This window comes from Monodon monoceros, unplaced genomic scaffold (genome assembly GCF_005190385.1).
Source record: "Monodon monoceros isolate NGI ecotype Baffin Bay Population unplaced genomic scaffold, NGI_Narwhal_1 Super_Scaffold_3, whole genome shotgun sequence".
NCBI lineage: Eukaryota > Metazoa > Chordata > Mammalia > Artiodactyla > Monodontidae > Monodon > Monodon monoceros.
The window spans coordinates 88,258,896-88,285,909 of record NW_021703780.1 but is presented as its reverse complement, the minus strand read 5'-3'; the positions used below and the strand labels follow the sequence as shown (position 1 = coordinate 88,285,909).

At 36.0% G+C, this 27,014-nt stretch overlaps 1 protein-coding gene across 6 annotated transcripts in view; it reads right to left on the bottom strand.

The window, feature by feature from the left end:
• The window catches only part of CNTN6 (contactin 6), a 293,875-nt gene that overhangs the window by 40,769 nt on the left and 226,092 nt on the right, over positions 1-27,014 (bottom strand). For all 6 annotated transcript variants that reach the window (XM_029243101.1, XM_029243104.1, XM_029243100.1 and 3 more), the window contains 2 exons: positions 25,243-25,393; positions 1,915-2,042 (listed from right to left, as the gene is read on the bottom strand). In XM_029243101.1, coding sequence (XP_029098934.1) covers positions 1,915-2,042; positions 25,243-25,393 — 279 coding nt within the window. The remainder of the gene's footprint in view (positions 1-1,914; positions 2,043-25,242; positions 25,394-27,014) is intronic.

The following is a 27,014-nucleotide window of genomic DNA, read 5'->3' as shown; positions in this document are numbered from 1 at the left end:
AGCAATCTTAGTTATTTTCTTACTCATAGACAGAGTGGAGTGCCTGAGGATTATGGTGTGTTTTATGGAATATCCCAAAATACATATCAACTTAATTCTATCTTAAGAATTAGGGACCTATTTAGTAAGAAACATGGCTATGTTTCACCTCTACAATATCCAAATTCCATAATTAGAACTAAGTTAGTAGCTGCTCCTGAGTTTCTCACATTTATGTGAGTCTTCTCCTTTTACTTTTCTTCCATTAATTAGTAATTGACATCATTAAGACAGCATTTAGCTAAAGGCTAAAGAAACATTTGAGGAAAAGAAACTATCCATTTAGCTCAATCTAGTAACTTTTTCTCTTAGTCTCTGGGGTGAAAGCATCCCCATCACTGTATTTTTGCAGGAAAATTATTGGTCCTACTCACCCATCACCAGTATTCTACCAAAACTTTCTTTGAGAAACTACGTTTCCACTACTGATGTCTTCATCCTTAAAATTTCATATTTTAACTCCTCCTGGATTTCTCCATACCTGTAAGAATTAACTGCAATGCCTTTTTATCCTCTACCATATTTTAATCTTCTGCTGTAATAAAAATGAGTGCATACCACCTGTAGTTTCTTAATTTGAAATAAGGTAATCTCCTCTGTTTTTCTTCCTTAATGGACATGTTCTTCAGACATAAAGCATTCACACTCTTCAGTACATGAGTATTGCCAAAACTTTGCTGGAGAAATCCCCTATTATTAAATATAGCTACAGTACATTCCTTGAAACATTAAGTCCATACCTGTCTTAAAAACCTGATGACAATACAATCTTAAAGAAGTGAAGTTTTTCAAATTATGCTACACTGGTTGAATTTTGATACAAGTTCTATCATTTACATTTCCCCTGAGTGTTTCAGACAATTGTTGGCATAATATAATAGGCTTGAGATAAAGCTGGAAGAAATATCTTCCAGGGATAAAGATGAGTGTTTATTTTCCTTGAGACATTTTAAAGGATAGTTGAAGTATAGCAGCTAACTACTTTTTATTGTATTTATTCATTTTTAATAGAAATGATGATAAAGTATCAATTGCTGAATTTAATCATTTGGGCTTAAGTAGCTGCTCAAACTTGTCTTTCAAGACAGTCATTTTTGTCATCCAGCAGGCAATAAAATGATAAAAGTGACCTGGCTCCCCCTAAACAGACTAGTTTTATGAGCTGAGGTTCAATAAAGTAGCAAAGATGGGGAGTAGATGCATCTAATGCTAATTATGTCCCTTGGTGATATATGTAGTTACATTCGGATTGATACTAGTTTAAAAGTCTCAAGACTAGGGTATGCACTTTTACCATCTGAAGTTGTGTGAGTGTATGTGTTTACTGTGATGGGAATCTAATAATAACTCAAATGGACACTAATGTTTTAATTTTTTTTCTTTGCAAAGAACTGCTTATTAAGGTGAATGTAAGAGAGTCTGCATTTCACTAGTTATGTACTTAGAGTTATAGAAAGAAATGAACTGATTATGCACTTGGCAGCCTTACATCCAGGTAAAAATTTTACACAAAATGAGTTTCTGAAGGAAACTTCACAAAAAAAAATATTACCCACTGACGTCAACAAAATGTCCATGGCTTCCCCACACTGAGGCATCTGTGGAAATCCAAAATTTTTAGTTCAAGTTTTAGTTTTGTCTGATTACCCGCTGGACAGCTTTTCAACTGCCAAGGTATTCACATCTACCATGTTAATTCCACTGGCAAAGTGAGCATGCTATTAATGAATATGGGAACACAACTCTTAAATAAAATGTGAAATCAAACATTTCACATATACAATATGATAATACAGGGTTGACACTGTGATAGAGATCATGATATGCATACATATCTCCAATGTTCATCAAGCACAAATGAAGACAGTAAAATACCTTTTACAGCTAGGCTGCCAGTGTTCTTGGCAAAACCAAACTGATTTGTAGCTATGCAAGTGTATGATCCGGCATCCGACCTGGTAACGTTATGTATCTTGAGGCTGCCATCCTTCAGGATAAACACTCTAAAAAGAAAACGTATAATTAACATAAGTAAGGCTCTTTAAAACTGGTAAGTCTTAACCACCTATTTTCATTTTAAAGCGTTACTGAAACCATGGGTGCATTTGTTAATATGAATGTATTCCTTTCCTATTATCCTGCTTTTAATTGTGAGCAATCTGCGAATCCACATATTAGAATAAATGACATTTGCTTTTATTCTGACACAGTACTGATAATTATTTTGCTGTAACTTGAATTATCATTGCTGATTTCAATGCACATTAAAAATCAAATGCATGCTTGGTGCTACAATGCCCATTTGCCCATTTGCTTGATTAATAACAAACACAACTAGTTACTATGCATTTTGAAAAATCAACTCTGGTGAAAACCAAACTTGGCGTTAGAGAAACGCAAGCCAATTTTCACATTGTTTACTCTGCAGCTTTATAGACCAGTTTTTACTCAGGACCTTCAGCTACCAAACAACAGGGTTTTCAACCATGACAATATTTGCTTGTGCTAGTGAGCTGAAGGAACCATCCATGGGGTTCCATAGCCAGAGGGCTCAGGCCATCTTGTTATGTGGCCTGTCCCATTAAAAAGAGGAAGAGAGAAGTAAAAAGAATGAAGGCTTCAAGAATCAGACTGAATTTAAGAAGTTCCAATCTTTCAAAAAATGATTCGTATGAAATTTTCTCTGAAACTCAGAAATAGTCAAAAGCAAACATCAGAGCACTGTCGTAATCAAGGGAACCCCTAAGATTGGTTTCTTGACAAAATCATCATCAAATGTTTTAGTAAGAGACAAAAAATGAAAAACAAAACAAAACAAAACCATGTGCCTGATTTTACGTCTTATAAATTTAATTAACGACCTTTTAAAAACACAGCTCTAAAAACACTAGTGGGTAGTCAGAGTTGCAGAAAAATAAGCAGTGAAAACTCATTTGTAATGACAATGGTTTTAAAGGAATGAAAGGAAAGAGAGTTGGCATGCATGTCACATCCATTAACAATAACAAAACAGTATTTCTTTCATTGCAAACATATCATTGTTTCTAATATGTGTATTACAGGAAATGTAGCTAATATAATTAATTACCCAATTTGAAACACAGAGAACATCAGCCAAGTACAATTTATGTGAAACCAGCTTATGATGTTGGGTTTATTATCAGTGACAAGTTCCATATTCTGTTGTCAAGTGAGTGGAAGGGGCCACATCTGGGTTTAGAATGTTCCATGGCACATAATCCGATTTCTTTTAAGTCATTTTCTTGGAGTATTCCCGAACAGTGAACATTTGACATCTTATTTAATTTCTGAAATGTCTAGATTTCTTGATCCCTGTTTATACTAACAATCGAATCATACCGCTATTGACACAGTAACAAAGCTATTCCAGTATGCAGCAAACTTCTGGCCAAAAACAATTCTTCACCTGATTCAATTAGAAGAGGTCGATATGAGAAACATTTGGGTACATCACTTACCTCTAGAATTTAGGAATAACTAAGAATTTTAAGCAACAGAGAAACATTAAATTTTGGCAAAAAAACATTTTAAATGTTAAAGAAATATGTATCTGCTGATAGCTAAAGGCCATCAGACAAACTTCCCAGCTAGTAATGCCAATGTTTATATGTCATAATTTTTCACTTAGCTTTCCGAAAAGGACAATTCATGTAAACTGTGGTTTAATATTACCCTAAGTCCACCACCCTTTTCACGCTCATTGTGTATGTTCAGTAATGTTTGTTAAATTGAACTGAAATCGTCATCATTGAAACTGATTATTTCTTTTGAAATCTTAGTCAATCAATTGACATTTCTCAAGCTTCAGATAATAAGAAGACACACTAAGACTAGGAAAAGTTAAAATCTGCTCAAGATTAAGCAACTAATAAGCATCAAAGAATGAATTTAAAATTATAACTATCTCTAGTGCTCATGCTCTTTCCAGAGCCATCACTTTGTGTCACTTGTAGTAAATAATTCTGCATGTTGACTATGACGTTCAAGAAATATCTGCTGAGTCATCATTAGAGGCCCATAAGATGGTCTTAGGTGTTTGCTCCTCAAAATGTGGCCTCATCCCAGACCTACTGAATCAAACTTTGCATTTTAACATGATTTTCAGTAATTAGTATGCACAATAAAGTTTGAGAACATTGCTCAGTTCATTATAAATCAAACTTTAGTCTGTAGAGATTATGTCTAAGCAAGAATCCATTTTGTTTTCATAGATCAATATGCAAAAATGTGCAAAAGAATAAAATATCTTAGATTTAAATATTTTATGAAAATAACCAAACTAGTAACCAAACCAATGTATCATTTATTAAAACTAGATGATTAAAAAAGTAATTCTCCCTAGTGCCCTAGGATATAGAAAGCCAGACATTTAACTATAATTAGAGATTTTATAACATAATAAATGGTATGAATATTTCAACTTACTATTTTTTCATTAATAAGAGATGTTAAAATATAATAAGAAAACTTAATCTTTAACAGTGTAGATGGTCTCAAACTATCTAATCATAACACTAAATTTATGCAGAATAATTAAACAAAAACTATTAAAGAAAAGTGAGAATTTCCAGTTCTCTCACATATCAAAACACAGCTTAGTAGAAATTATTAAAAAAAAAAAAAAAGAAATAACACCCAATTAACATCAAACTGTATTAAGAAAACTGAGCAATTGACATTTTCAGATAGGGAAGGATGCACATGTAAAAATTTACTGGAACATTTTAATTGATAGTTTTGGTAACATTCATAGGGAAAGATAAAAACTGTCTTTTTCTATCCTCCTTTTGAAATATTCTAAAAGATATTTTAAAATAGTACCTGGAGGGTTCGAAAGGATATATTAATAAAGTACATTAAAATGTTGTCTTTATTCATACAAGACTCTCTGGTATTTAAAAACAAATCACAGCCACAAGTATAGATATGCTCAGCTAACTGAAAAACTGAGAAAACACTCTGGTGATAAAAATGGAAATTTGCATAAATAATTAGCAAACAGAATATAAGTTACAGAGAAGAAAGCAAAAGACAGTGAAGTGATTGATTACATATAATACAGATATATATTTAAATTAGCACTTAATGCTGAGATTACACTGCTAATAGACAATAGATCATAAAAGCATATATGAAAATATCTGGTACCATGGAATATGGTAAGGCTTCTAAAAATTTAATAGCAGTTTTAAGTCTGATTGCAAACAGAACAATGCTAAACTTTTTTCCTTCTAAATTTATTCAGCAAATATTTATTAAATACCTATTGTGTTCCAGGGACTATGTTAGATATTACAATAGGTATGTAAGAAATAGAGAATGTTAGTATGGAGGATATTCTTTTTCACGACTAAATTCATTGGTCAAAACACAAGCAGGTTGTGAACTATTATTGTAAGCTGACTCTGCACAAGTCCTCTACTAAGTGTATAATAAATGTCAGTTCATTGACTTATTAAGTAAACCTCTGGGCTTACTATTTTTATCATTCCCATTTTACAAGTTAGGAAAGTGAGGCATGGAAAGAAGTGGGTACCTTAAGGTACACACTCGGTAGTGTAGCACCAAGATTCCAACCATGCCTTTCTCTTTACACCAGGAAGCACTTATTTTAAGAAGGGCTCTTTCACTTCAAGTTTACAAAGTATAATTTACTAATAATATAGTTACTTAGAGCACAAATTTGAGCACATATAACATATATATAAAATTGTATTTGCATAGAATGATCTTTAATATGGAGGTTTATAATCTGGCCTTCAGGGAATCCAGTAACTCCCCAAAATGTTATGGAACATTTGTGTGTGTGCATATATGCACATTTCCTCAGAGTTCTCAACGTTTGTGAAATCTTAAAGGCAAGTTTGATCTACCCTACTATAGGAGGGTTTTAACCATAAACATGAGGTAATAATGATGGCAATATTAATACTAAGGATTATTTTTCTTCTTCTGTTACACTGTCCTATGCAATAATGTAGTACAGTTATTAGCAAAAGTGGAGTTTGGGGTCAACTGCTTGTGACTGAATCTGAGCCTTAATATTTGATATTTGTATTACTGGGTTCAAGTTACTAAACTGTGCAAGAGCCTTCAGCTTTCTCATCTGTAACATGGGGATATTACCTGTGTCACTGAGTCATGAGGAGTAAATGATATAAACTGTTTAAAATGCTCCGCCCTGTCTGTGCCCTACTCCTGGTTAGCCATCAATAAGTAGGTTTTTAATGAAACATTTTCTCATTCTGCCAAAGAATGTAAGCACTTATGTAACTCCATGAGCAGTAACAACAGGGAAAGAAGGAAGTGTTTTGTCACAATTCAGTTTGAACAAAGGGACCTGAGAGGTATATGCCAGGCTTTTTGAAAGGAGCCGAATGCCAGAAGATTTTTCCCAGCGTTACGTTTCACTGCTTAAGACCCTTCGTTGAATTCATGCCACTTCGTGTCTGTACTTGTGGAGTCAATCTTTCCGATCCGCATTGCTCTCATTTTTATTTTAGAAATGGAAATAGGGTTGTCATAAGAATTGAATTAATTAAATGCTAGCTATTAATCTTGTTCTTATTCTTTGCTGATACTGGTTTTTGGTCTTTGCTCTTCTCCATGACTTGGACCAGCATTTTCAATTCTCGCTTTGAATCTTACTCCTGCCTGATGTCTTAAAAAACACTTTCATCTGACTGGACTCAGCAGTATGTTTTGTGGCTTTAACTACAATATGGTTATCAGTCCTTGGTGTCACCAATTTCTAATACTTGACTTACAGTGTATGTATGTTTGCACTTTAACTCTTCGTCTATAATCATTTCACAGTTCAGTGATAACACTGTTCCTCTCTGGTGTCTATTCTCAAATATCCACTTAATTAAAATATTTCACCTGTTCACACAATCAAATAGAAAAATTTCCCCCAAATTACCAAAGCTTATTATTCTATTCAGATGATTAAATCACAAATTAAGGCATTGCATTTAAAATGTTACATAATAATTAGAATTTAAAGACGTTTACATGTATAGATATATTATGACCATTCAACGATGGAAAAATTAGTAGTTATCATTTGTAATGTATCACGCTATTCTTCTAATTGCATTTGGGCATTAAAACGGTGGAAATTCAGAACTACAAGCTGTGTCTGACAGTCAAGTGACATTGGGAGATTTTATAGTCACATTAGAAAACAGAAAATGTAGAAAACTGAGCCACCAACATATGTAAACATTTCAAGGTTAACTGATAAGTTGAAGGCAGACTATGTAGTATGATTGAACATCCAACATTTCAATCTTCCCACTGTCAGGGAACGTTAGTAGCATAAAGCAGAAACAAAAGTAATGGATGCCTTAACTAGTTGCCTTCTACTTTCTTACCCTTTGCCTTCTACTTGATGAGCTATTGTGAATAAAACATCAGGAAGATAGACTACGACATCAAGTGAACTCATACGAGTCTTTTACCTGGAACATGTGTGTCAAATTTTGTGTCATTCTAAGGACTAATGTCGAATATTTTTACCCTTGCTTTCCTAAGTTGTACATGATACCAATTCATTACAAGCTTCATAAATACAATAGATATTAGCATTCACATCTGGTTTATCACTACAACTAATCTAACGTATGTCCAAATTTTGATTTACCTACATAGAGAAAAAACAGATCTATATTATGTGGAACCCATATGAATAGCAAATGAGGAAGACTCTGATTTTTTTTTGTTTAGTTATTGACCGTAGCCTAACACAAAATTTGAGGACATAGAAGATTAGGAATAGCTAAATTTCTTAAACTCAGAGAAATTAGGACATTGGACAACTACAATTTCATATTGCTGAAACTAGAGCAATACTTCTATTTTTATAGTTAGATTATTAACTGGAGTATTGCTTCCACTTCTGTCTAAAGATAATACCGTAGACCATGAAATTTTAATTGACAGTTTAATTTTACTGATATCTAGAAAATGTAAAATAGATTGGATTAAAATGAGTTAGTTAAGAAGTAGGAAACTATGTATAAATTTTGGCTCTGCACAATTTAGGTTTTAGGTAAAATGTCCCACTGGAATCCATTTTATTTTTTATTTTATTATTTTATTTTTTATTTTTTTTAACATCTTTATTGGAGTATAATTGCCTTACAATGGTGTGTTAGATTCTGCTTTATAACAAAGTGAATCAGTTATACATATACATATGTTCCCATATCTCTTCCCTCTTGCGTCTCCCTCCCTCCCACCCTCCCTATCCCACCCCTACAGGTGGTCACAGAGCACTGAGCTGATCTCCCTGTGCTATGCGGCTGCTTCCCACTAGCTATCTACCTCACGTTTGGTAGTGTATGTATGTCCATGCCTCTTTCTCGCTTTGTCACAGCTCACCCTTCCCCCTCCCCATATCCTCAAGTCCGTTCTCTAGTAGGTCTGTGTCTTTATTCCTATCTTACCCCTAGGTTCTTCATAACCTTTTTTTTTCTTAAATTCCATATATATGTGTTATCATACGGTATTTGTCTTTCTCTTTCTGACTTACTTCACTCTGTATGACAGACTCTAGGTCCATCCACCTCACCACAAATAACTCAATTTCGTTTCTTTTTATGGCTGAGTAATATTCCGTTGTATATATGTGCCACATCTTGTTTATCCATTCATCTTTTGATGGACACTTAGGTTGCTTCCATGTGCTAGCAATTGTAAACAGAGCTGCAGTGAACATTTTGGTACATGACTCTTTTTGAATTATGGTTTTCTCAGGGTATATGCCCAGTAGTGGGATTGCTGGGTCATATGGTAGTTCTATTTTTAGTTTTTTAAGGAACCTCCATACTGTTCTCCATAGTGGCTGTATCAATTTACCTTCCTGGAATCCATTTTAGATCAAATATTGACATTACATTTTAATAATTTTAGCACCTGATTGGCATAGTTAAGGTATAATATCTATGCTTATCTCACTATAATTTAATAAGCTATCTTTTAAAAATTCCTTATTTTAACAAGCTACAAAAAGTGATCTACAAACAAGTAAATACGTAAGCTTCCTCATTTAAATCAAAGTAAAGTTTCCTTTTCTATCTTTTTATATCAATAATTTTAAACAGCTCTAATGGCAGTTATATACAGAAAATATCTCACACCTCTGCACAGGGAACATTTAAAGGTTTAATCACTGGATTATTAAAGTGTATTTTATTATTCCTTATAAAATCATCAGAGTAGTAAAAAACTCAACAGATAACCCAAAAAAAGAGATAACAAAAAAGATAAAAACATAGAGACAATAAAAATGAAGTGCTATCTCAAGACAGAGATGACTGAATGGGCACAGAAAATAAAATCTAGTCTCTCTACTAAATGGTGTAGATCATCTTCTGCAAAGAACAATACACTTTTTATCTTTAATCATTTCTAAACAAGGGGAAACACATACCAGAAAATTCAACAAAATTTTTGGAAGGAATTCTTAAATATGTTATCTCTTTTATTTTGTCTGCCTGTTAGGAAAGAGCACAAATATTCTTTTCAGTAAAGAGATGTGTAACTCCCAAAGAGAAAACAAATGTTCATAATTTGCAAATATTTGTTAGAGTACATCCTTCAGAGACTTGCCAGATGAAAGCCTAGAGTCTCTTCCCCAAGTATCTAGCAGAAGATTTGCACTCCAATCCACTTGTCTGAATTCCATCCATCCTCCCAAGCCTACTTTGATTTTCACTGTTTCAGACACACCTTATGTGTCTCCTCAGCTTCTCTTTGTTCCATTGGCTGCCAAAGGTCCAGATAATACAGCCCCGCTGGCAAAGGAGCAGCCAGCAGATAAATCCCATTTTCTTTCCTTCCAAAGTCTTTTTATTCCCAAGTAGTTTCTGTCTGGAGACAGTCTGTATGACTAACTGATGCCAGCCTACCTGTTGTGTGTCCCTTGGCTTAAAGTGAGTCAGTGGCTAGTGTAATAAGATATGATCCTGCATTGCTGCCTGTATTAACCTGCTTCACTCTTAGTTTTGTGTCCTAGGGAAACTGGAGTAAGATATGTAGCTTTCTCTATCACACCCGTCCTCTCAAACACTACAGTTCACAGTACTCTCTCTGTCTCCCCAAATATTAAAAATTAGCAGTTTTGTCCCACATCAGTAAAAGTATATGGGGAATTCCTTGGTGATCCAGTGGTTAGGATTCCGCACTTCCACTGAAGGGGTCCATAGGTTCGATCCCTGGTCAGGGAACTAAGATATTTTATTTTAAAAAAATAAATAAACTCATATGCAGGGAGGTTTAATAACTTACTTAGCTACAGCAAGGATGCAGGTCTTCTGATCCTGATTTCTACTGAATCATTATGTTGCCTTGTATTTTGAATTTTCCTTTATTTTAAGACTTTTTTTTTACAGCAGTTTTAGGTTCACAGAAAAATTGAGAGAAAGGTAGATTTCCTATGTACCCGCACATATGCATAGCCTCCCTTGTTGTCAACATTCCCCACCTGAATGGTACATTTGTTACAACTGATGAACATACACTGACGAGTCATAGTCAAAGACCATAGTTTACCTTAGAGTTCACCCTTGGTGTTGTGCGTTCTTTGGGTTTGGGAACATATATAATAACATGTATCTATTATTATAATATCATACAGAATATTTCCACTGAACTAGAAATTCTCTGTGTTCCACCTGTTTATTCTTATGTCCTCCAGCCCTTGGCAACTACTGATCTTTTTACTGTCTCCAAAGTTTTGCCTTTTCCAGAATGTCATATAGTTGCAATCACACAGTATGTAAACTTTCAGATTGGCTTCTTTTAGTTAGTAATATGTATTTAAGATTCTTCCATGTCTTTTCATGGCCTGTTAGCTCATTTCTTTTTAGCACCAAATAATATTCCATTGCCTGGATATACCAGTTTATTTATCCATTTGCCTACTGAGGAATCTCTTGGTTGCTTCCAATTTGGGGCAATTATGAATACAGATGCTATAAACTATATAGTGTGCAGGTTTTTGTGTGGACATAAGTTTTCAAGTCCTTTGGGTGAACATTAAAGAGTACAATATCTGTATTGTATGATAAGAGTATGTTTAGTTTTTTTGTTGTTGTTTTTTTTTTTCGGTACGTGGGCCTCTCACTGTTGTGGCCTCTCCCATTGTGGAGCACAGGCTCCAGATGCGCAGGCTCAGCAGCCATGGTTCACGGGCCCAGCCACTCCGCGGCATGTGGGATCTTCCCGGACCGGGGCATGAACCTGTGTCCCCTGCATGGGCAGGCGGACTCTCAACCACTGCGCCACCAGGGAAGCCCATATATTTAGTTTTGTAAGAAACTGCCAAACTGTCTTCCAAAGTGGCTGTACCATTTTGCATTCCCATCAGCAATGAATGAGAGTTCTCCTTGCCCCATATCCTTGCCAGCATTTGGTGTTAATCTTCCAGATTTTGGCCATTCTAATAGGTGTGTAGTGGTATCTCGTTTTAATTTACATTTTCCTGATGACATATGCTGTGGGACATCTTTTCAAATGTGTATTTGCCCTCTGTATATCTTACTTGGTGAGGTGTATGTTAAGGTCTTTTGCCCATTTTTTAATGGAGTTGTTGGTTTTCTTATTCTTGAGTTTAAAGAGTTCTTGGCATACTTTAGATAACAGTCTTTTATCAGATGTGTATTTTGCAAATATTCTTTCCCAGTCTGTGGCTTGACTTCTCGTTCTGTTGACATTGTCTTTCACAGAGCAGAAGTTTTTTTTTTTTTTTTTTTTATTTTAAGGAAGTCCAGGTTATTATGTCTTTCCTTCATGGATCTGACTTTGATGTTGTATCTATAAAGTCATGGCCTTACTCAAGGTCATCTAGATTTTCTCCTATGTTATCTTCTAGGAGTTTTACAGTTTTTTGTTCTACATTTAGGTCTGTGATCCATTCTGAGTTTTGTTTTGTTTTGTTTTGTTTTGGTGAAGGGTGTAAGGTCTGTGTCTAAATTCTTTTTTTTCTTTTTTTTTTTTTTGCATGTGGCTGTCCAGTTGCTTCAGCACCATTTGTTGAAAAGACTGCCTTGCTTCGTTGTATTGCCTTTGCTCCTTTATCATAATTTTCTTTTTAGACAAGTTTTCACTCTCTAAGTAGACTGTAAAAGCTAAGTTTTTTTTGCTTAAGTGATATAGGGGTCAAGTGATATAGGGGTTTTAAGACCATGAACTCTGAAGTCAGCTTGCTTTTGCTTTGTGTTCTGGCTCTCTCTTGTTGGCTCTGTTCCTTTGGAAGCACTTGCTTGCTTTCTATAAAAATTTCCATGTAAATGGGGATAACAGTAGTAATAACCTCAGTTTGTTTTGAGAATCAAATTTTTTAAATGTATTAAAAATGCTGAGATAAGCCTAGAGGATAATGAGTAATCCCAAATGGTAGCTGTTCTTCTTTATGTGTTTTGTATTTTTCACCAATACCTGTAATTCATAGGTACTAAATAAATACGTGTTTTCTGTTTGTATATGCCACAAAACCTTTAGTCTTCTGTTTCTAGGTGCAGGTGTATATTTATTACCATTACTAATAAATTCAGTAAACTTACCGAAAATCACTCAGGCAAATAATTTCTTTGTTTAAAAGTAAAAGCTAGGGCTTCCCTGGTGGTGCAGTGGTTAAGAATCCTCCTGCCAGTGCAGGGGAAATGGGTTGTACCCCTTGTCCGGGAAGATCCCACATGCCACGGAGCAACTAAGCCCATGTGCCACAACTACTGAGCCTGCGCTCTAGAGCCTATGAGCTAAACTACTGAGCCTGTGTGCCACACCGACTGAAGCCCGTGTGCCTAGAGCCCGTGCTCCGTAACAAGAGAAGCCACCGCAATGAGAAGCCCGTGCACCGCAGAGTAGCCCCTGCTCGCCGCAACTAGAGAAAGCCCGTGCACAGCAACGAAGACCCAATGCAGCCAAAAATAAAATAAATAAATTTATTTTTTAGAAAAGTAAAAGCTAGTTAAAAATATAAACATGATGCTTATTTAGCTAAGTGACTTTCAGTTCGTTTGCTGATGCCATATAAAGTAGGACAAGAATTGAGGAAAAGAAATAAATTCAGATCAGTCTTAGCAAGGACAAGACTTGCTTATCCTTGCTAAAAGGATATAGAGCAAATTTTAATCGTTCTTTTATATAGTTCCAATCATGAAACTAAAGTTTTAATAAAATTTTTTTTAATTATTATGGTAATATGGACCCTGTTGGGGGGTTCCTAATTATTTAGTTAATTTACAGAAAATACAGTTATTAAATCCTTTGTATTTTCTTAGCCTCTTCCCTAGCTCCAAAGAAGTAACAGTGTTCCTTTGGTCTCTTGTATTGAGTAACATCAGGCACAGTGTGTTTAAATTTATATGTATAATGGGATGTGAGTGGAGTAGGAAAAGTAAACAAACTAAAAACCTACATGGTGTGGCATCACCAATCGGTAGCACAAATAAATTCAATTTTGCTATGTTTTGTCAGAAAATACGTTTTTCTCAGGTGCCTAGGGGAAAAAACACAGCATGCATGGCTGCATGCCATTTTTTCTTACTACTTGTAATGGACTAAAGGAATATTAATCAGATTAAATAGCTAAAGATATGTTTGTCATGAACTGATTAATCAAAAATGATTTGAGGGTCATTATACAGTTAAGTGAGAGGGTTTAACTAGCAAAGGATTGTTTAGAAGTATTACCTGGAGATTAAAAATGGACTCAAACACATTTTAATTTGCATAGAAATAAAAACATCACTGCTGCCAGTGTCTAATTTTTAAAAAATTCCTGGTTTCTATGGTTGCATTTTATGCCTAATGCATAATTACTGGTGTGAACAGCCAAATGTTTCAGAGTTAAGCCTTTGGTTCAACTGTTCTAAACTCCAAAGCAGAAATCAAGCATCAGATACTCAGACCTTAGAATTCATCAAAATGTGACTCCTTCTTTAATATACACAAATAATTTAAGCAACGGCTTTGTAGTGGCTGACATACAATGCAAAAACAGTTTCAGGGCAACTGAATTGTGACATAAATTAGGAGATGCCAGATAAGAACCTTTGCTAAATAACATAATTATTTGGTGTCATGATGTGTCTTTATTTCGATGGCATGCCAAAGAGTGTGCTGCTAGGCTGATTCCCATAAAATGTGAAGGAAGTGTGATTTAACATTAACAAAACTGCATCAGATGGAGAGCTTAGCTAAATTAATCCAGTGAAAGAGCTCTAAGAGGAATATTTAGCTGTTCAGTAGAAGAAGGGAAAGATAAAGAAAAGTGTCTGCATTTGCTGCAGTATTTTAGGATGCCTGAGAAAACACAAAAGGGAATTAAAACAGATTCATATGCTAACATGCCTTACAGCCCAAGCAAATCAAAAGAAAAGATAGGAAATTATAAAGTTAGCAAATGACAAAAAAGTTGTGAAAATAGGACTTAAAAGAAATATCTTGAAAAGTATGCTCCCAAAATAACTGGAGGCAAACAGATTGAAAACACAATGGGAGAAAGAGTTGTGCAAAACAGAATGGAGAAGTTTGAACATTGCAAGGACATTTTGGCTACACTTTCATTATGTTTATGATGATGAGCCTATTGTGTGATTTTCCTCAAGGCTTTGAAATTTTGCAGATGTAAAGCTGTATCTGCAGCTTACTTTGAGATAGGTGAATGAGATTCAAACACAGCCAGGTGAACTTAAACTAGTAACTTTATCCTCGAGGTCTTTGTTTTCCCTCAGATATAAAAAGTGAGGGAATTGGGCTGGAACATTCATGATTATTACCCCTTTCACTCCAGCTTTGTAATACAGTGATTTCAGAATATGTGTATCTCAGAAATGCCTCCCCTTGCTATCTTGAACGTGGGTAGTTTTGAAAGTGATGGATGCTAGTGGGATTTCCAATTCTAGATCCCCTTTGGCTACTGAATTATTGTACTCCTCAGAATCTTTACAAAACTAACAAACTGGCTGAGAATGGGAGGTCAACTTGGATGTGCCTCCTAGTCTGCTAATTCTTTCTTCTTAATTATAACACATAATTTCATATCAGATCAAGTCCTTTATGGAGCTTAGGGAGTTTATCCCTGTTTGTTGAATTTGCATATCTGTGTCTTATATGTCACCAAAAATTATATTGTATGTTACATTGAAAATCCAGTCATTTGAACGTTGTAGATGCAGGATGCTAAGCCACTAAGAGGACTGAATTATTTTATTTTATTGATGTGAGTTGACTCCATCTTTCAGTACATTGACAACTTACGGACTTATCCTATACCTTTTATTAATATAAAAATAGAATTTGAGTGTATATATCACAGTTTTTAGAAGAATTTTTGTCTAACTGGAAAAAATGAGGAACAAATAATGTGTACAGTATGACAGTCTGCATTTAGATCCACAGATGGACACTATACTACTTCAAAAAGCTAATTAAAAATCTACAGTGTAGTGTTTAATATTACACATGGCTTTGAAATCAGAGCTTCCTGGAATTGAATGCTTTTCTATCATTTACTATCTGTGTGACTGTGGACATGATGCCTGACTTCTCTAAGCCTTAGTTTTAACCCATCTAAAAAGTATAAATAAATGATAACCTCCATAGGTATCTTGTAAAAATTAAGTGAATTGTTGTATCTAACATTTTAATATACTGCCCAGTGTAGGTAGGATATTAGTGGATATTATTATTGTTATTGTTATTATATATGATGAGGGTCAGGGTCAACTATGAGAAGGGTAGATTTCTGGCTATAGTGGTTAATTTGATCTGAGATAGAATGAAAACTGTATGTAATTAAGTATATCTAAGCATCCCTCGAGTACTCAAGGAGTCAACTTTTGGATTGCTCATAAAATAATTTGATTCTCTACTTAGAGAAATCATGGATGAAATATATCCTGTACTGAGGAAGGGAAGTCTAAATCTAAATCTTCGAAGTGGCATCAAGTATGAAGCTAACTATGGGTTAAAGCTGCCACACAGTAAACCTGCTCCTCCTACATTCCTCATGTAGGAAATTTTCCTACCTACCCTTCAAGCACCAGGTCAGTTACCTCCAACCTGCTGAGGCCTTTCTCTCCTGTGTAAGCTGTGTTCTTGAGTCTCTACACCATCTTCTGTCTGTGGTGACACATACCCCACTGCACTGGAGCTGTTGACCTGCCTGCTTCCCCCACAAGATTCTGGGCTCATTCAAATTTATAAACCTAGAATCTTCTACACGGACTGTCAGTTGGTTTGCAGTTGTGCTTATAAATAAGTGAATGGTTTGACAAGTTACACTTGAGTATCAGATTTGTCGCTCTAACTCAGTAATTCTCCAGCTATGCTCTCAGGAGATCCAGGGGATTCTTAGGGCACTCCACGGGCTGCTTGTGGCTGAAAAGTGATGAGGGTTTAGAGAGGGGCTCTGATTCTCCCTCCAGGACATTAGCCAGATTAGTTCAGTTTTACTTGTTTTATGAAATGAGCTCTTGCATAAATTTCATTTGGAAATGCTTTTCAATTCTACTGTTGAAAAAAAGAAAAAAAAAAGATATAGGGAAATAATAGCCAGTGACTTTAAAAAAATGCTCTGACAGCCTCACTCTTCATTTTGAAAATGTTAACAAGACTCACTGTCACATAATTGGTCTGGCTTTTATTTCTTCAGCTGGATCATAATTTCTACCAAGACAAAAATTCTATTTCTATCTATTTCTATTTATTTACTTTCTGTATGCCCACCAGTATCTCTAAAACAGGGTGGGCGTAACAAACACTTGTCAAGCAACCATTTTCTTTCCAGATGAGGAACATTATACTTTAAGCATATCAAGTGGTCACTTTTTTCTGCCAAAGTCAAACCAAGAATGAAAGGTCATTTGTATAAATTGCACTGATAACTGACCTTTTCTGTCTATAAAATTATTGCTGTTGAATACTTACGTAAACTTTGGAAGATATAAATGTCACTCAGAAATTAGAAACAAGCACTTAAGTAAGTTGACACCATTCGAAGGCCAATTATATTCATACTTTCAAAAAGTAACTGAACTGAGGACTTACATCTCCTCAGCAATGAGATAAGAGGAGGAGCTGAGCATGTTAGTACAGGAAGCAGAGTTCTTAGGGGAAAGAGGATGAAACAAAGTTTCTATTTTTAAAATGATACATTTGCATCAAATCAGTGTTACTCTAGGTGGTATTGAACAGTCTCAGCTTTACTTGGGAGCAGAGAGAGTGAATTTGTAAAAATGCAGATTTCTCAGCCCTTCTTACCCACTAACTCAAAATCTTGAATGCAGCTCTGGGATCTGCATTTTTCACAAGGTTCTTATGCATAATCATGCATGATCTTGAAATCTTATGCACGAAAATCTTATGCATGATAATGAAATCTACCAATGTTGCCAGTGAATTCATAGCAACTCTATGATGAATGAGGCTTATGCATTTTCAGTGATAGCTTATAGTACAAGAATTTATAAGTTGCTATTTATTTGTGGAACTTCTTTGCTTTGCTGTATTTGCCCTTGGCTTAAAGCCACAGGATGTTATTACCCATCATTAAAACATTTTAAATAGAGAACTAAAGCAATGATAGTCTAACTAAGGCAGCAGTGTAAAACAGCACACACCCAGCTGGGCAGGCTTGGGTTTAAAGACAGGCTTTACATCTTTAATGAACTGGCGCTTTTTCAGACCATGTCAGGTAGGTGGCTCTGCAGGCATGTGCTAAAGGGTCAGTGCTTCAGGCCAGTGGAGGCCAATGGGGATAAAGAAAGGAAGATTGGATGGCAAGAGGAAAAAAATAGGGCAAGACTGACAAGGGCACACATAGGATTTTAGCTTGTTACATCTTTGCTTGACACAGGCAAGAGTTATCAGATGGCTCTTGACATCTTCAGCATGTGTTCCCTTGGAAAGGCTCACCTTAACAAGGCTTTCAGGAGTTGAGTATGAACGATTTAAAATTTTATTACAAAGAAGCAGCACAGAAGGGAGATTGTAATAAGCCTGGCATTATGCAGACTGTCATTCTTCCTTAAACATGGGAACATATGGTTCATTTGCCTATTTGATACTCATGCCACCTAATGTACTAAGCACTATTATATTAAGTAGTTGGTGATACAAAATAAAATTAGGTTTATTTGCTTGTTCCATTAGGAAGCTCTGCAAGGAGGAAGGGCTAGGAAATCCTGCTTACCAGTTGCTACATTCTGGCTAAAGTTGCATTAAAAAAAAAACGTGTGGAGGGGATATTTTATTAAGATTGAGCGCTTGGGGGTAAAGGTTTAAAAAAAGAAGGAATAGTGGTGATTTAGAAAGCAGTTATTGAAAAATGCATAGAGAAGGGTCAAATAGGGAGGGAGCATCATATAATCAGCTTCCTTACAACCAGGCAGCCAGACTCCCATTAGCTGATGCCCCACAGGGTAAGATGGCTGTGAAAAGGCTCCAGGGAGAAAGTGGAATGATAGCTAAGTGTTGGGCAACAGACTCTGTAACTAAAGGAACTACTTTGTCCAGGTAGCTTAGCAAGGAGAAGAATGAAGACAGACTCTTTTTTTTTTTTTATTCTGTTCCTTTTCTGTGTCACTGTGCTAAGGGCTTTCAAATAGGTTCTCCCAAGTGTTTTTTACCCATGAAGAAAAGAAAGATCAAGTGACTTGCTCAATAATGATCAATTATCTCTTGGCACAGAGAATGACCTCTCATCCTTGTTTCTCCTCATCTCCTTCTCTCTCATTTCTGCTTCCCATCTCTACTCTTCTTCCCCTGGCCCTTTCCCACAAGGTACTATTGTGTCTAAGAGGGAGGTCTTGGAAGTTGAAGTGCCATGCAGATGGAAATGGAGTGGGCCCACTAAATTGGGGGATTGAAGGCAAAACTATTGAATAAGCATCACTACTAGATTCCATGCCACCTAATGGGTTCATTATGTTCCCACAGGGTACACCATTTTATGAAGTGCCCAGGGCCACGCAGGTTTTAATGGTGTCATTATTGTAGGATAAAGCACAAAATCCAGGATTTGATAAGATCTGTTTAGGAGTGTATATATACATATATATATACACACACATATGTGTATCTGGGTGGAAAGAGGTAATTAAATTGGTTCCAAAAAATCCAACAGTCCTCTTATTTCAAGTCTGTGGAATATGATCACATCCTGAAACCAACTGCTCAGGGGTAGGGGCAGAATCTCTATGACTGAATGAGTTCGATTCTCTGTGAATTTCAAAGTGCCGTTTGTATTCAGCTCTTTGAGATTACCAGGGTAAAAGTGGTTCAAACATAGCCATATGCTCTGTGGCAACTATGTCCTTCAGAAATGTATCTGAATATGAAAAAAGTGTGCTTTAGTTTTTTGAGATATATGAAAAGCCTGGTATACTACCTGTCATATGGAGGTACTTAAAATGGTTAATTATTAATGACAATTAGTCTAACATATAGCTGGATTTTATTTTACTTCATTTTATGAAGTGACGGAGAAATGTGGTGGATTTTTTTAGGAAAGTGAAGAAGCAATGTGATGGGTTACCTATTAATTCAATTATTATTCTTCCAATAATAGGAAAAAAAGTCTGTCCATCTCTTTGTTTTTGTTGTTCAGAGCTTGTGTTCCCACTCAGACAAGATCTCAGGTGATATAGACGTCTTACTGAATGCTGCCCTTCAGAGGACGTTTTGAGCTGTCTTCCCAGCAGGTTCACATTCCCTGCGTTTTCTATTAAATTCATGAGGTGACCCCTGAACAGGTAGCCAGCAGTCACTGGGTATAAGGAGATAAATTTAGGCCTTTGATTTCTGTCAGTTCACTTGCTAAGTGGATCCACAAGGCAAAAAAGAAGCGATTAATCAAACTTAGCAGATGTGGAATTGATTCCTTCAGTTGCCTCAGAATGCCTTGCACAGATAAGCTTAATCTGTATTCATCTTGACTTCCTGTGGTGAAGTCTGTGGTTTTTCCCTTGGCTGGTGGAGGTAAGAATGTGTAACTTGGATTTGCATAAAGGTTAGGATAACAGCAGTAAATGCACCCAGTGGCAACAGAGTGTATACAGATCACCCATCCTTTTCACACATGCTATGTCATTTGAGTCTCATACAACTCCAAGGGTGAGACAAGTATTATTTTCTCTATTTTTCAAACAAATCGACTGAGAACTATTGAAGTTAAAGGACTTGCTAGAAGTTATCAACTTAGTGAGAAGTAGAGTTCATACCAGAACTCAGATCTTTGACTCCAAATAACTTAAAAACAAAACACTTTCTTATGAAGGCATATTATGTATCATGTAGTTGGCTACTTAAAAATTACCTACAGAACCTATTATAGTATTTGGGGTATAATTTTTGCTCATCAGATCTTTACAGAATGAATGAATGAACACATCATTGGTCTGTTAATTATTAAATATGTTTTTGGTTTGAGTGCAAAATCTCTTAATTCAGGTAGACACAAAACAAAGTAAATTTTAACTTTCATTGATTTAGCAAAGTAGAAAATATTCATTGGACATCTGTTATGTTCCAGGTTTGTTCTGGGTGCTGGGCCCATAATGGTGAGTTAATGAGTGGTGCCTAGTACTCTCGGGATGCTTAAATCTAGATGCCAGGGCCCTCTGAATCCATGTAAACAGATCATTTTAGCTGTTTTGACAATTCACAGCAATCACCATGTTTGGCTCAATCACTTGGTCACCTGAACAAATCGCTAAAACATGTATAAAACTATGAGTAAGAGTATGATAGAATCTGCAATTTCAACCTGCCAGGCTAACGTTTTGCATTGATTTCTAACATATAATCTCTGTTTTGGCAGTCATTGCATGGGTAGCATGCTTAGTATTTCTGAAAGTTGTTTTCATATTATTTCATCTTAAATAAGTCCAGGAAACAGTGACCTCAATGAAAAAAACAGTAGGCTAGTGATTTTACGCAAACTCAGGCCACTCGTCAGTGACAGAACTGAGACTAGAATCCTGGTTTTCTGATTCCCAGCAAGGGACTCTTTATAATACATCCCAGTTTCTTCCACAGGAACATACCATTGCTTCTCTTCAGTTTAGGTGCTGTTTCTAAATGACTGGCAGCTCCAAAAAGAAAGAGGTAGATGGAGTATGACTATAGATTCCTGGCAGGAAACCAGGCAGCCTTAGGGCTCTGTAATGCCATCTGCCTATTTTTAGTTGGAGTAAAACTTTTCTCTTCTGACAGCCAGCCACAAATATAGACACTTGTAAAGATGGAACTCTTAAAATAGTCAAAACTTTGTGACACACAGGCCAATAAGAAACACCATATTCAGAAATGTTGCTTCATCTGAATTATCAACACATGAAATTTGGTAAAATCACGTGACAATAGCTTTCAGAAAATAAAGAGTTTGAGTATGTTCTCCATTATTTGCAGAGAGGAAAAGATCTGGAAACAGAGATGGCAGATTTGGCATCAGTTCTAAGCTTTGCATTAGCTATGTGATATACGCTGTCTGATTCTTGTAAGACTGGAAGAAATTTCAAAAAATATATATTGCCAACATTTTTATAAGTAAGGCATACAGTAAGATTACTTTGAATAAGCTTCTTTAGAGTCCTTTCAACCATCTCTAGATAGTTACACTTTATTGAAAGCAAGTGTAGCAACAATGAAATTTCAAAGTAGACAGGATGGTATAGAAGTTTTATAACAGACTAAAAACGTACATTTCCCCATGTAGATATTTCCAAGGTCAAGAACTAAAAACTGTTCCTACTTGGAATCATTTAAACTGTTTTCTGTACCTGATTCTTTTAATCTTCCTGTGTATACAGTTGTACCGTGGTTTAACAGAATATGAAAGGTTAGGAATTACATTTATTTTGCTATTTAGATAAAATATTCAGGCTGATGTGGCATTAAAATCTGTGTACTAAGACTCAGTGTTCTGTGTTTGAGGTTAGGATCTGGCTCTATAAAATTTGGACAATGGACTAGGTCTCTGTCTCCTAGGTAATTAATTTCATTAGTTTCGGAAATTATGGCTTCCCCTATGGTACACACACACACACACACACACACACACACACGTGTGTGCACGTACAGTGTAAAAATGTATACACAGACTCTAAGTCAAATAACTTCTATTCATATATTGCAAATGTTAGAAGAACTATTTTGTGGCATTACCTACTCTTTTAATATTCTCCTCCCCAAAGTGTTCTTCCAGTGTGGTAGCTATTTGCAAGCTGAATGCAGTTACTTTGCTAGAATTTGGGATCTGTCCTGGCAACACTGACTTGAGAAGGAGAAAAGATCATGGAGAAAAGAGTCAGTTCCCTTCTAATGGCTCATATCAAAGCTATAGAAGAAATAATCAACCTTAGGCTTGAATGGGCTTGGAGAGACTACTTGGCTCTATGTTCTCTTTTAGGAAGATGAAATGCTTCTAATCCATCTTTGATATAGAAGCCTATCAAAGACATGGGACTTACTCTAAGTTATGGTGTAATTAGGATAGAATAGAGGCTGGGCTATGTCTTCATTGTACATACAACCTCCACAGTAAACCGTTATGCCCTTTCCCTCCTTCCCTCCTCCTTCCCTTCCTCCCTTCCTCCATTCCTTCCTTCCTTTCTTCTTTCCTTCCTTCCTTCTTTCCTTTTTTTTTTTTATCACTGCTCTAATTTTTACCTTCAGCCTGTTTGGAAATCACCATGATAAGACTACAAAAAAGCCATCAAGTCAACACAAATAGAAGCATGGGTGCTGCATTTCCCAATAAGCTGCATGGAGTCAACTCTTAATGAAACCAGTCATCTCAGAAAACAATAGAAGAGGGGGCAGGATAGGGAACATGCAGAAACACAAAGTCACAGAGCTGGCTGTGTGTGACCTTTGCAAATTACTGCTTAAGATCAGCTATACCTGGCAGAGATACACATCTGTAATTACTGTACTCTGCTGGGGCTCGACCTTTTTTCCCAAATTTTTAGGATGCATATTCAGGAGATAATTTTATTTGTTTTCTTTTGCTGAAACCTGTAATGAAATTCTAAAGCAATGAGTGAATGGAATTATGAAAGAAGAATCTGTAAATAAAAATCATGTGGGCCATTCCTTTAACCCCAGTGAGACGATGCTGAATCTGATATAACTATCAGTGACTGTTTGGAGGCTAAAAAGATCCCAAATTCATCCTATATGGAGCAAAACAAATAAAACAAAAATCTGAAAAGCTGTTTTAAAAAGCAGTTTCCCTTGTACCCTACAAAGCTTTTCTTTTCTCTCTCGCTCTCTCTCTCTCTCTCTCTCTCTCTCTCATTTTCTTACCTCCATCTAAATCTTTTTCCGTTTCTTTCTCTTCCCAACATGCCTTGCATTTGGGCCTTTAAAGGTTATAGAAGGTAAACAGTAGTCATTCTGGATCTTTAGGTGAAAACTTACAGTCACTTTAGTAAATGAAGCAGAGCTAATCGATCTTTCCGAACCCTCAGTACAGAGCCTGTGTTTGAGCCTATGGGATCTCTGGAGTTTTCCTGTTCTACAGCAGTATATTTAAACCTTGATTAGGATTTAGGAATGAAAGAGAAAACATTTAAAGAAGATCCACATCCAGATCTGTTGGGAGTGCTTGCAGCAGTTTCCCAGATAGTCTACCTGAGGAAGGAGCCCAGCTGGGGCAGGGCACCAGTTTTCCTTTCACCTTTCTTTTCACCTTAGTTTTGAATTATCTGTTCTTATGTCTTGAGGCATTTCCTCCCAGAATAGCCTTTCTCTAAAGCTGGTAATGCCTTACATATTCATCCTTTTGGACATGTTCATTCATTCTGCAGACATTTATTGAGTTTGGGTTCTGTGCCAAGGCACAGGACATACAAGGATACATTTGACAGAATCCCTCTCCTGGGAAAAGCTTTAGTCCGGGGCTGTAGAGACCCCTGGAGACAGAAAACAGTAAGAAAAGAAAGAGTGCCTTTGAAGGGGCTTTCTCTTATATATCTCGCCATGTCAGGAGAGGGTCTGCAAGGCAGAAGATATAACGGTGAGAACACTCTACACAATTAACACTGTTTATTTGCTTGTTTTAACTTCCTTTTCTCTCTTCTGGACCACAAATGCAATCTAAGATCAGAAATGACAAAATGGTGTCCCTGCAACCCACCTATGGACATTTTTTCTGGCTCAGAATTTTCAGTGCCAAAAATCAGATTTCTAGCTTTTCCTGAAATGTTAGAGGTTCTTCCCATAAAACAACGTTTGACTGAATTCAGAGTTTATGACTGCCTCTTTTAGGTGTAGAACTCGCTCTCCAGTCCTTCACAGTGTTCCAAGATTGACAGCCATTTTTTCATCACACTATAGTTGTCTTTTCTTTCACTTGGCCTGTTTCATTATTTATGTTACCTGCCTGGTATGTATATGAGTTTGTGACACGTATGATGCTGAAGAAGTGCCCATTGAACCATTTTCATATCTTCAGCACAACAGCTAATTCATAGTAGTAGCCCATTGTGTATTTGATCACATAGAAACACACATGGGTCATTAAATTAGAGCTACAACTGTAGTCAAGTCAACTCTGGGTAAACAAGGTTCTACAGCACAATGGACTGAAATGTATTATGAGTAGAGAAAAACACCTGTTTTGGGGCTGTCAAAACTCTCCCAGTAAACATGCCAGTGCCAATCAGGGATTTCTCAACCACATCCATAGTAGAAGGAAACCTCTCTTCTTTCTCTACAGGAACCTCTCTACATTTTTTTCATGTGGTGAATTCATTTTGTCCTGGGGTGAACACCTGTGTGACTATTTAAAAACCGCAATGCCAGGTGTGTGAGTATGAGTGCCTCCTTTGTATAATGCTCTTCTCAATGATTTCTTAGGCTGGGTCAGGAAAAAGCCTTCAAACTGAATATAGAAAAAGGTGTTAAAGGATTTTTTAAAATATATCTGTTACAAGTGCATGCACTGAAAATATTGCAGTCAAATTGTACAAACAGCTCGTAGCCTTGAAAGATCCTTTTGTTTTTACCATCATGTGAAAATGTTTACTATCTCCGCGTATGTAGTTGTAAGTTGGGAGGGAGTAATACGGGAGGGAATTTTGGAAGACCTAGTAAACCCTAAAAATCTGGAAGATATTATATTACAAAATATTTAAAATATTAAAACAAAAGAGATTTGTTTACCTTTTGCTTTGTCTCAGGATCTCCATTCCTCTTTTCCAGGAGATGGCGGCCCTAGGGAAAGCATTCGGTTTGCATTCGATCACAATATCACCACCAACTTGAACAACTGAATTTTTTTTAATGGGATTTTTGGAGAAATCAGGAGCTGAAGCTAAAAACAAAATTACAAAATTGTTAAATTACTAATATCTGTAAACAAAACTTTTTTCAATCTACTTTGCTCAAGGTTTTTTTGGGCTAGTTATGGATTTGGCATTTTGGAGTCAGTTTCCATTTGTAAAATGAAGATGACAGTAGATATTACCTCAGAAAGTTAGTCTAGGTCTTGAATGAGATAACATTCAATAAAGAAGGATAAATAGTGCCTGGAACAAAGTATGGGTTCAGTAAATGTAATTTATTTTTGTTTTGGTGCTGGTCATTGTGATAACAAAAGCAAGCTGGAGTGAGGGAGGAAGCAAGTTACAAAAAGTCACATTCTTAATAATATTTATAATGAAGAGGGTGAAGATGGTTCCATAAGAACAGAAGATGGAATTTTAATCCTGATTAGGGAAATTACTAAATCTGTTCTAGCCAAGATAATAATCCTAAATGTGAATATACATATATGACAATGAAATACCTTTGAAGTAAATCAGAAGTACATCATCATTATTTTAGATTTCTTCAGGCATGCCTTTAACTAGAAAAATGGAAATAAATAGTCTGCCTTCTGTTGAAGCAGGCAGGCTGAGTAGAAACTTAAAAAAAAAAAACAAACCTAATCTTTGTCAGTTTCAACAAATACCAGTTCATGAGGGTGATAAATAATTAGACTGTCTGGGTGCATCCAAGTCTTCCCAGCTCCATTCTTGTGGGAACCTATGTGTCCAATCCCCATTCTTAGCCTAAAGTCTACGTGAACTGAAGTTCTTTCAGATATGCCATGTTCTCTAGCTTCTGGGCGTTTCAAGTATGGCTTCTCTGTCCTTCCACTGACTTGTGCATGCTTTTTCTTCTGATCTCAGCTTAAAGAGAATGTTCTCAATTTAGGTTATGTTCAACTGATAACACCTATTCAATTCTTCACTGTAATAATCATGATATTTTAAAATTTAGCCTTTTTTCTCTGTGAAAGTACAGGTTCTGTGAAGGTAAAGATCACTTTAATTTTGATAATTATGTTTTAGGTGCTTAGTACACAACAAATATTCAATAAATGCTGACTGAATGAATAAACAAATGAATCGATGTCCATCACCCATATGCTCCTGAAACTGTCTTTTTGCTTAATTCCTCCTCTCTTTCATCTCCTGTCTTTTTACCACTAAGAAAGCCTTAGGATGAAAGATATCAATGAGTCATTTATCCTGACAGACACCACTGGTTGACTGTCCCAGAATATCATCTGCAAACCACTTCTATCTCAACATTTTCCACTATAAAGTCTTATTTTCCCAGCTTCTCTTGAGGTCTCAGTGGTCACATGACAGGGTTCTAGCTAATGACATAAAAGGAGTCTGCTGTAAGGGCTCAGAAATTTTTGCTTTACTAATGAAAAGGACTGTCCACTCTTCTTCTGCTTTGAGTGTGGACTTGATTTCTGTAGCTACAGCAGTCATCCTGGAACCAGAAGGCTACAAGCATGAGGAAAGAGTTTAAAGAATAACGTCATCAAGTCACAGTGCCATTGCTCATCTACCACCCATGAAGTTATTATTGAGATAAAATAAATTGTTTAAGTCTCTATAAATTGAGGTTTTCATTTCTTATTTTCTTATTTTCAGCTG